We start from the raw sequence: 11202 nt of genomic DNA, 5'->3' as shown, positions 1-11202 counted from the left end.
CTACTGGCAAAGTGAAGCAGGCTTTACTACACATTTGTAGTTAAAAAAATGAAACCCAGCTATTTCTAGAATATTTATAGAGTTTCAGTATTGCAGTTAAAAGTCTATTGAGTCATGTATAAGTACTGTTAAGCTGAGCTTTAATTATGTAAAGTTCTGAAAGGCCAGGCTGTAGGGCCGTAATTCTGATTAAAATTATGCGTGTGAATATTTATTATAATCAAATAATGGTTGTTTAGTGACTGTGGACCCTGTTTCAGCTGCTGCTGATGATGATGATGATGATGAGGCTGATTCTGATGATACTGATGATGATAATCATCATTCTAATAATGATGCTGATTCTGTTGCTTCTGCTGATGATATCAATGATGATACTGATGATACTGATAATAATGCTAATGATGCTGATGATACTGATGATGATGATACTAATTCTGTTGCTTCTGCTGATGATATTAATGATGATGCTGATGAGTCTAATGATGACGATGCTGATCATGATGCCAGTGAGAATGATGATTCTAATGATGTTGGTGATGCTGCTGCTTATGGGAATGATTCTAATGATTAATCGTAATTATTCATATAATTTCTAACTTACATACATGTACATTTTTTTCTCTTTTTGTTTCATATTTTATTTTATAGAGAATGATGATGATGATGCTGATGGTGCTAATGATGATGATGCTAACAATGCTGCTGATGATGATGATAAACGATGCTGATGCTGAAAATGATGCTTTTTATTATGTTGCTAATGCCGATGCTGATGATTTTAATGATGATGCTGATGATTCTAATGCTGATGATGATGATGCTAATAGTAATTTTAATGATGATGCGGCTGTTGACCATGATTATGGTGCTAATGATGATGATGCTAACAATGATGCTGAAGTTGTTGATACTGATAATGCTGATGCTGCTGCTGATGATAAATGATGCTGGTGCTGACAATGATGCTTTTCATAATGCTGCTGATGCTGATGATTCTAATGATGATGCTGATGATGCTAATAATAATTTTAATTATTATTTGGCTGTTAACTATGATGATGATGCTGATGTTGATGATGGTGACGATAATGCTGAAGATGATGTTGATAATGATGCTTATTATGATGATAATGATAATGCTGATGATCATCATCTGATGATGATGATGCTACTGCTGCTGATGATGATGTTGATGCTGACGTTGATTCTGATGATGCTCTTGCTACGTCTGTCCCTTCTCTCATGGATGCAGGTATGCATATAGAGCAGTTATTGAGGTGAGAGGAGTTTAAAGAGGAGTTAAAGAAAGATAAAAGGTGCGTTCCCATCACCCCACTGGAAGCAGAATACACAAGGAATTGTGACTTTTGAGATTCAAAAGGGATAGGGAGTGTTCAGTTTGATGGGAACTTCGGACTACATAGGGAGTAAACTATGGCAAACTGCATTTAACCAACTGAAGTTCTCTTAGCCGATATCACGTAATTAGTGTGTAGGGAATACAAGGGCACTTCTTAGAGACCCTGAGGAATGGAATGCAGCCTAAGTGTTTAAAGCTGTAAAAACCAAAGTGATTCCGGTCATTTTATACAATTTAGAATTCCTGGCTGCACTTTTTAAGAGGACATGTCCAGGAAAAAGAGGACATCTGGTCATTAGTTAAAGTACACCTCAGAAGGTCTGAAACTCCCAGGATTTAGCAAAAGGTCATTGTGATGGCTTTTTGTTTTACCTTTTTTCCCCCAAACAAGACACGTGCAAGCTCACTTGACATCCATCAACTCACCAATCAATGCTTACTGATTCAGAAAGAGTGTAATCAATTAGTCAATTTCACGGACCCCTCATTTCACCCTGGTCTGGGGAATTTCACTCTCCAAATGAATTGTTGGTGTGCTGAAATAGAGCAGGCTGGGGTGAAATGGAGTCTAGTGGAAATTGATGTCACATGAAAGCTTGACAGGCTGGGGACACTTGGAAGTCCTGTAAGTCATGAGTTCTCTTTACACTGAACTTCCTGTTAGCTCTATACACCACTGTACGTCCCACTGGGCTTCTACAGCAGTGGCCACAGCAAGAGTATTCAGGCCACCTAAGGTCATCAGATTGGTTTTGTATTAAAAGTGACCTTCACAAAGGTCACAATATACTTTACGTAACACTGAAAATGCTGCTCCTTCAGGTTCACACTTAAAAACCACTCTTTGCTGCAATTACAGCTTAACGCATGAGGGGGGGGGGGGGTGTTTCTACCAGCTTTGCTCACTCTTTGTGGGTGATTTTCATCCATTCTTCCAGCAGACTTGTTTGTTGTGGTTTCTGGGTCCTCATTCGTTAAAGGGTGGATTGGGATCTGGACCACTCCTGTGTTGGTTTTGGCTTCAATTTTGGACCTGAATTGTTCACCCAAACATTGTGCTGCTCTGAAGCTTTCGTTTTTTTAAAAAGTTTCAGCTTCTACAAGTTGTTTAGTCCCCACCGAGGAAAAGCATATCGCAAATGATGCTGCCACCCCCACGCTTCACTGTTGGGATACTGCTTGGTTTGCCACATATGCAGCATTTTGGAGAGTTTTGGAGCTTCCCAATGTTGCCAATGGGCCTCTTTTTTCTAGCTATTCCTCCATGCAGGCCATTTGTATGCAGAGTTCTTGGTATCGTTGACTGGTGCACCCTCACGCCACTCTCACTCTACTCCACTGGTAGCCTACTTCATGACATTTCTAAACATTTTTAGATAGACTTTAATGTTACCTATGTGATAATTGTATTAAGGATTGATAATAGTAGACTAGTTAGACTCTATATGATGACCCTTTTCTTAATGTTTGGTACATAACTTTAATTAAGACTTTGTTTCTGAGTGTTAAATGTTTTGTGTGTTTTGTTGTGTTTGTAAAAGTGTGTTCTTCTTTTTACTGGCTGGAATGAACTTGAACTTGTAGAATATCTGCATATCTGCTGAGAAGAAGCACTAATTTTATAGATTGAATCATTTAATTTAGCGATGTGTGTCATTATTTGAGCAGTAATATGACATTTAGTTAAACTTAACTTTATTTTAAAAATGGAAAATGATACATATTTTAAATTTTAAAAATTAACCAACACAAATGGAAAAAAGTGAGGCCAGGGCTGGCTCAAAGTAACCATTTTTGGGGGATCTCTTTTGACCCAGCGTGTTGGGTTATTCATAAAGCCTAATCCAGCAATGCGTTTACCCAGTGTAGGTTACATAGGGCTATAAAGTAGTTATAGCTTGGTTGTGGAATGACACAGTAGTATGAGTTGTTTATAACCCAGTATATTTTGAGTGCATGTACCAAGAGCCTCCACTAGATGGAAGCCAACTCCAGTAAAGTGCGTACTGAGGCTGCAATAGGGCTCAGGAAATCCATCCATTTGATCTTAATAAGTCTGAAAAATCAACAGCTTCCGTAAGAACTACATGGATTTTGCAAAAACATGCCCTAGCAAAACACATAGGAACTAAATAGGACTATAAACTTCTATACACACACACACACACACTTTTAACAATACACATTCATATCATATCAATATCTATTCAAATGTATATCATTATAATAGAAAAATATAAAGAAAACGGCTTCAGTATAAAAGACATACGCTTGTAACCCCCAGACAGCTGCCTCTGGGCTTCAGTGAGTTCAGAGCATTTAGTACATTTTTCCAGCCTTCAGAGCTTCTCTTCCAGACGGGTAGATTACAGTAGATGTTATGTAAAGTGGAGGGGTCCTGCCCAAACTGCACTGACCACAGCAGAAGATCCTCATGGCTGATTATAGTGCCACTGTCACTATGATGTGTGTGTCGTTTTTGCTGGGTTCCTTCTTGTCCAGTGAGATCGAGCTGCTGGGGGTGATATTTTGTGGTCTGGTTTTATGTGAGGGGCAGAAAGGCACGTATTTGACCCAGGAACAGGAGGAGAGACGGGAGGTGATGCCACAAGGAAGCCCATAAACCTCATCACTTTCCAGTGTGTTCTCAGAATCGTCTTCATGGGCTTTGTTCCAGGCAGTTATGCCTCGCTCACGTTTCGTCCCTGCAGGTTCAAAGAAGACTTTAAGAAGTATACTTTAACTTTTACAGAAGGCAGATTTTTATATAACCTGCTGGAATCTCTCTGAAGTTAACAGAGCTCACCAGGGATGGTGTTGTCGAGGAGGAATCCAAAGAACCCTCCAACAAACATGCTGGTAGTTAAAAGAACCTGAAGAACCTGATCCAACTCAACGATACCTGAGAAATGGGCATAAGTGTCAGAACAAATACTTTAATAGAAGTTCAGTGTGCTTTTTAGATGCAGTTACTCAAAGTAGAAATATCAGGTATTATATACTACATTAATGTCCAATCAAAAATGTTTAATAATTACCAAAAAAAGACAAATAAATAAACGCTAGATATGAAAAAATAGTTCTACATGGTTCTTCTGTTTTTCTTCTGAGCGTCCATGTCATTTTTGTTTCTGGTTTGATTATTTGTTGATGAACTAGACCATCTATTATTTGGAGAACAGTATGATATTTTCATTATTGTTGTTTTGATCATATTAAAGACATGGTATCATATTAAATATGGTTGTTATACCTGTTGCAATGACAGCTGGGTTTTTTATTATCCAGTTTGGGATGGCAAGCCCAGAGAACATTGAGAATCCGAAGATGAAGATGTTACGAGACGAGTTCATATCTGCGAACTGTAAAAGATAAAGTATACAAAGAGTGGCCTATAAAGATACTGTGAAGTTAAATAACGTAACATAATATAGGAAGATGACAAAATCCTGCACTTAACAACTGGGGTCACACATTTGTTCCACCAGCCCATTCCTATTGAGCTACACTGTTAAAGGTATAAGATCCTTGAGGAACATTTGGAGGTTCTTCAGTTTAAAAACTGTGGAGGAACCTTTCATGGTGCTTTGAGGAACCATCAAGAAAAATGATTTAAGACAAAAAAGACTTCTTGAAGGTTCCTCAAAGTACGTTAAGTGGTTCCTTCACAGTTTCAAACTAAAGAACCCCTAAAAGGTCCCTAAGGAACTTTTTTTTACAGTGCACTCACCCACTACCCAATAAAAATGTTTGTTTTCTTTTTTAATATTTAAAGATAAAGATTTAGCAGATTTAAACAATATTAAGAGAAGAAGGTATGTTGAAGGAATGTCTTAAAAATGCTAAATCTAAAATGTAAATAATAACATTTCAATTTTAGAACACCCTATGCCTAGCTAATATTTCCCCTCTTGGTTGAAATAAGTTCAGTTAGACATGTCCCATAATGATCTACCAGCTTCTGACATCAACTGAGAGAAAGTGTTTTCCTCTCCTCCAAGCAGAAGTCCTTCAGCTGAGCTTAATTTTTAGACAATTGCTCTCACATTTTCTTAACTTGCGATGTGATGCGTTCCTTTGGGAACTTTTACAGGTTCTTTATTTTGAAACTGTGAAGAAACCTCTTATGGTGCTTTGAGGAACCATTAAGAAAAATGGTTTTAGACGAAAGTCTTTAGTTTCTTCAAGGTTCCTTCAAAACACCTTGAAAGATTCCTTCACATTTTCAAACTGAAAAACCCCTAAAAGGTCCACAAGGAACTTTTAAAAGTGCACTGACCCACTACATTGCATCGCAAGCTAAGTAGGCACCTCCCTTCCTATGTTGCAATCAGCAATGCTTAACATTAAGTGAAATGATACCCGATATATATTTTATGGTCGTTAGCTGAGGTCAACATTACTTACTCACCTGTAGGTTGGAGACTCCAGCTGCAGATATGACCCCAAACATGACTAAAAACATCCCTCCAATGACTGGTGTTGGGATGGTAGTAAAAATGGCTCCGATTTTCCCAAACATTCCCATAATGACCATGATGAAACCACTGGCAACAATCACCATACGGCTGCCGACCTGCAACAAAAAAGCATCTGCTCAATTTTATCCTTTTCCTTACACACATTTTTGCAACCAAACATTTAAAATATAGAGAACAGTCTTTAATAATCATATTTCCTTTACAAATTGAGAGATTTCATGTGATGCTCTAATAGCTCACCTTAGTGATGCCTAGTGCCCCTATGTTCTCGCTGTAAGAGGTGGTCCCGTTGCCTGTGCCCCAGGCCCCTGCCAGCAGACAGCCTATGCCCTCAATGCCGATCCCCCTGTTGATGGCATGTCTGGGTGGAGGTGGGGCACCAGATAACCTGGCACAGGCATGGTAGTCACCCACCGACTCAATCATTGAGGATATGACCCCAGCCAGGATCCCTAACACACCTGCCAAGCTCACAGTGGGCAAGCCCCACTGCCCTGAATGTGGAAAAATATAGAAGAAAGAAAATGACCCTTATTTCTAAATCCTTTACCCAGCACTGAAAAGTCTTCTATTAAATGTTCTACATTACGTACCTGGATACGGAAACCTGAACCAGGGCGCACTCCCGATCACATCTCCTTTAATATCAGTGCGAGCTAGATAGCCATATTGGTTGGGGTCAGAGGGCAGGACATTATAGATGGTGAAAAGGTAGCAGAGAAGCCAGGACACAGTAATTCCCAGGAGCACCTGTAGAGCCAGTCCAAAGATCTGTTACTTTATGAACAATATTAACTTCTTAAAATACCCAGCTATTCAGAGCCCTGCTTTGTATTAATGGACCTACAGGAAGAATCTGGAAGATGTACATCCTGGAGATGTGGAATTTCTTGGCCTTGCTGTACGTAGGTACAGGTATTGCAATGTGACGGAGATACTGAGAGAACAGCACAATCAAGCATGTCGTCCTGAAGTGGGAGATAAGAAACACATGAATATGTCTTAGTATATATGCCTGCACCACATATTCAGTTGTCGAAAAGCAATTTCTGTTACATTCCACTGATAAATCAGTGTATGAATTTGGACTGCATGAAATGTTTTTCTTGAAAAGTTTGCATGAAAAGTTGTTCTTTGATATATACAGTCATGAAAAAAAGTTAGGACACCCCATGAAAATATTTGTCTTTTTTATATTTAAAGATATGGACATTTAAACAATATTAAGAGAAGAAGGTATGTTGAAGGAATGTCTTTAAAAATGCAGAAAAATGCCCCAATAGCTGGTATTTCTCTTTTTTGCTGAAATAACATCAGATAGACATTTCCTAAATAATCTACCAGTCACTGACATCAACTGGGAGAAAGTGTTTCCCTCTCCTCCAAGCAGAAATCTTTCAGATCTCTCAGCTGTTTGAGTTCTTAGGCAGATGGTCTCACATTTTCCTCAAACGACCCTCTGATACTATAAAGAACTCCTAGTGGATTGTATATTGGACAGCTCTCCAGGCCCCACTGCAGAAAAGCAGACCAAAACCATGACATTTCCACCTTCATGCTTCACAGTTAATATGGGTTCTTATGGGTGCTCAAATGTTGTCCTCTGATACTGTGTCCAAATAATTCAACTTTGGATTCACCTGTCCAAAGCACATTGTTGCAGGTGTCCTCTGGAAAACGTAAGTTTTGCTCTAATGTTTATTTATTTATTTATTTATTTGATAGGAAGGGGTTCCTCCTTTCACACCTCCCATAAGAATCTAACATGTCTGGTCTCTTTCTAATGGCAGGAGCTACCTGTAGGTCCCGTGATGACATTTTAGGATTGTTGGAGACAATCTTTTACGCATCTTGTGGTCTGCTGTTGGACTGCACTTGCTAGTGGCCATTACATTTAGCATCAATAGGCTTTCACTAGTGGGCTGAATGTATGTTAATTATGAGGGACAAACTAGAACTAGCAGAACTCACATGGCTGAGATTCCCCAGTGGTTTCCTGCATTCGTTCCAGCAGAGTCGAACAGGGACAGGCCAATAAGGGAGATGGTTGGTGCAATGGTCAGAGGGCCGATGAAACGCATTAATAGGCCGATGAGGCCAGAGAATCCCACCAATACCTGGAACAGGGAGCCCACCATGATAGAACCTTGGAGCTGTTGAGATATAACATGTAGAGACCCTTATGTATCAGTTGTTCTTGCTTGGTGTCCCATTTGAGCAGCACCCTCTACTAAAAAGCACCGTATTGAAAGTGGTCTTCATATTTTGAAATGTCTTGAAATTCATAAACCAAAAAAACATCTACTAGTTTCATATGGAACTATGTTATATTTAATCTCATCAGAAATATCTCCTAAAAAAACAAACAACTGTTTTCACTGGAGATTAAATGAATGAATGGAGGTCTGACCACTGCAAAGTACAGCACTTTCCCCACACAGGTCAGTACTGATCCACCTGTCCAGTAAAGCTGTGACACCCACCACCTGCATGCGGCTCTGCCAGACATGGATGAACTCAGGGGAGGATGTGTTGACCAGGGTGGCATTCTGTGTCCATGCTGGACAGGCCCACTCTGGCATGGAAAGCAAGGCCATTGCTGGTGCAAGAAGAGCAAACGTCCCACCCTGAAGAATGGGCAACCTGCCGTTAACAGAAGAGAGATCCAGGTAAGAGGTAAACTTTTACCTCTCAGTCCGCAGATGCATACTGTCACCAAATTATACATGATGTATGATACTGCTCTGGTATTAAAATTCTCAAACTGTAGTATTATAAATATTAATAAATACAGTGTTCAGCCTGTAGTTCATATTTCCTGCTATTCAGGCCAGATATAACTGTTATTTAAAAGGATCTCAGGTTGATTTAAACTTTGTGAGGCACTCTAAGACTCTAAGACTTTCGAATTAGTCCAAAATATTAAAACCAGATAGGGCACGTCTTCTTCTAGTCACCAAAATCAGCCAACACTTTGCAGCACAAGAACTGTACAATACAATAACAGCAATATTTTTAAATGTGTAGCCACCACTAAACTTGTCGTGTTCTGTGCCCATGACTCTTCTCCGTCTTCACTAATGATTTTAGATCAAACCCTAAATTCCACCAGGATTTTGAAATATGCGAATGACACTACAGTCTCAAAGATCTCAAAAGATCATAGTCTGGAAGTTGAGAAATTAGTCAACCAGTGTAGGTAAAATGTTCTGACCGCTGAAATGATCATTGACTTCAGAGCAAAGCAAATAATAAAAGCACCTTCATCAACAGTGCATCCATTACAATGAATGACTCTTATATTTCTTGGCACACACATTAGCAGTAAACTGAAATGGGATCTCAATACCAATCAGCTGAGGAAAAATGCATGAACTTGTGGGTGGCCTTAATATGCGTCCAATTACACAAAAGGGCTTTTATTAGAAGTGGACAAAAAGACGTTTTACTGAAGCTGAATCAAGAGAGAAGCTATTACGTGGCTCTATTTCACACAGGCCTGAAGCCTGGCTGTAGGATGGTGATGCAGTATATGCTGTTTGGTTTTAGAGTGTTAATAAAAGATGTTGTGAAAGTTTATAGTGCTCCACACCCCAAGCGTGGGTAATGACTGAATAATACAGCAGATACAATCTACATATACAACCATTCGGAAACACATTACACATATTCCAAAGTCCAAATTCAGTGGTTTCTTATTACTTTATCACACTCATTCAAAACTGGGCTGCAGGCGGCATTACTATCAAATCTCAAAAAAGCAACTTCCCAAACAGCCCACCTGCTTCCTCATATCATATTCATAGATATAGCCATCCTTAAGAAGACCGGATTACTCTTTCGGTGATGGAACAGGTGACAAAACTTTAGAGACATACCTGACGCCCAGAGTGACCTGCAACAAGGTGCACAAGCCTGAGACGAAGAAGATGGTGCTGATCAGGTGACTCTGAGTGAGTCCATCATGCTGTAGACACAGTCCCTGAGACAGGATCAGTGGGATAGCAATGGTTGCCCCAAATGCGGTCAGGTAGTGCTGAGAGTCAGAACGAGAGAGAAGATCCTTAGTGCTTCGGTACGACCTGCACTCTTTAAAATAAAGGTGCTTCAGATGGTTTATCAATTTAAAGCAACTGTATGTAGAATTTTTTCTTAAAAATAACAGCTTAAGGATCATGTAAATGCTCCACTGAACTGGAGCTGGTTATAGGGACTCAACACGCAGGTTCAACACGCTGCAAACTGCAGTATGTAAAGCTGAATGGAGAAGCGAGCAGGGCAATGCTCACGAGTACTGTGTACTATTGAGTAACCTGAGTCAGATTTGTGTAAAATCCTGCAGCATTACTGTACCATGACTATCTACACGCTCCTCACACTTTCAGATACTGGTTCTGTATTTACTGTATGTCTTACATTTTCTGACTGTAGGGGGAGCCCACAAGCAAGAAATGCAAATTCTTGCATAGGGCTGCTTTAAAGGTTCCTCTCAGTCACACATCTCTATAAAAAACTGAATTTTAATGGAACCAAAAGTGGTTCTTCTATGTCATCACTCAAGGAAACATTTTAAACACTTTTTTAATAATAATTTTTGAATAACAAGAGAACCGATTTTCCAACTTTTACAGTTCACAGTGTACCTCATTTGGCTCACATCATGGTACAGAGGTAGAACGATTCTTACTAATACACCATGATGTTCTTGCCCATGTGGGAAATCAGACTGGACTTTGCTACGTGCAAGGTGGATAACCTACTACACTATACCAATGCTATGTGACTAGAAAATCGTCACTGTTGGGCAAAAATCTTGTATCTCCGTTTTAACGTTTTTTTACGATTAAATCTGGCAATTGTACTTACATGATACTTTCATGATAAATGGACCAATGGAAATGCTCCAAAATGACCTGGAATAAAATCTGTTTACACTGACTTGCCCAGGGGTCACAAGTTTGAATCTTGAGCCAAGCTGCTTTGCCATGAGCATCAGCAATTGACAGTGACCTATCTGGGTGGGTAGATGTAGCTCTTTCTCCCCTCATCACTCTAAAAGCGATGTTGGCCGGCACAGGCATCTGTTAGCTGGTGCTTAGTTTCGGGAGAATTGCTATCCTTGTTTATCCTTTAAACAGGCTGTTTTTTTGTTACCTGACTAATATGAGCTCTGATTCTGATTGGCTGGCTGTTCCTCTTTCAAAAAGCAGTCCAGCCTGAAGCACTTCTTATAACTTCGTGGTAAGTGGGTGGAGCTACATGTTTAAACTTAAACAGTTGTCCTGCTACATTCAGCGCTTTTCTTTCAAGGCATAATTCAGTTGTCTGTGATCTGGATCCATTAGAATTTAGATAATA

At 39.5% G+C, this 11202-nt stretch overlaps 1 protein-coding gene across 1 annotated transcript in view; it reads right to left on the bottom strand.

Annotated features, from left to right (window-relative positions):
• Window positions 1-3618: 3618 nt before the first annotated feature.
• Window positions 3619-11202, bottom strand: part of LOC140574956 (solute carrier family 23 member 1-like) — a 9946-nt gene continuing 2362 nt past the window's right edge. Inside the window, exons 3-12 of the mRNA XM_072695053.1 lie at window positions 9723-9880; window positions 8328-8487; window positions 7816-7997; window positions 6692-6812; window positions 6438-6594; window positions 6085-6338; window positions 5775-5939; window positions 4617-4725; window positions 4170-4265; window positions 3619-4068 (exon numbers count right to left, since the gene is read on the bottom strand). Coding sequence (XP_072551154.1) covers window positions 3806-4068; window positions 4170-4265; window positions 4617-4725; window positions 5775-5939; window positions 6085-6338; window positions 6438-6594; window positions 6692-6812; window positions 7816-7997; window positions 8328-8487; window positions 9723-9880 — 1665 coding nt within the window. The 3' untranslated portion in view covers window positions 3619-3805. The remainder of the gene's footprint in view (window positions 4069-4169; window positions 4266-4616; window positions 4726-5774; window positions 5940-6084; window positions 6339-6437; window positions 6595-6691; window positions 6813-7815; window positions 7998-8327; window positions 8488-9722; window positions 9881-11202) is intronic.

Source organism: Salminus brasiliensis, chromosome 13 (genome assembly GCF_030463535.1).
Source record: "Salminus brasiliensis chromosome 13, fSalBra1.hap2, whole genome shotgun sequence".
Classification (NCBI taxonomy): Eukaryota; Metazoa; Chordata; class Actinopteri; order Characiformes; family Bryconidae; genus Salminus; species Salminus brasiliensis.
This window is presented reverse-complemented; position numbering and strand designations above follow the sequence as displayed.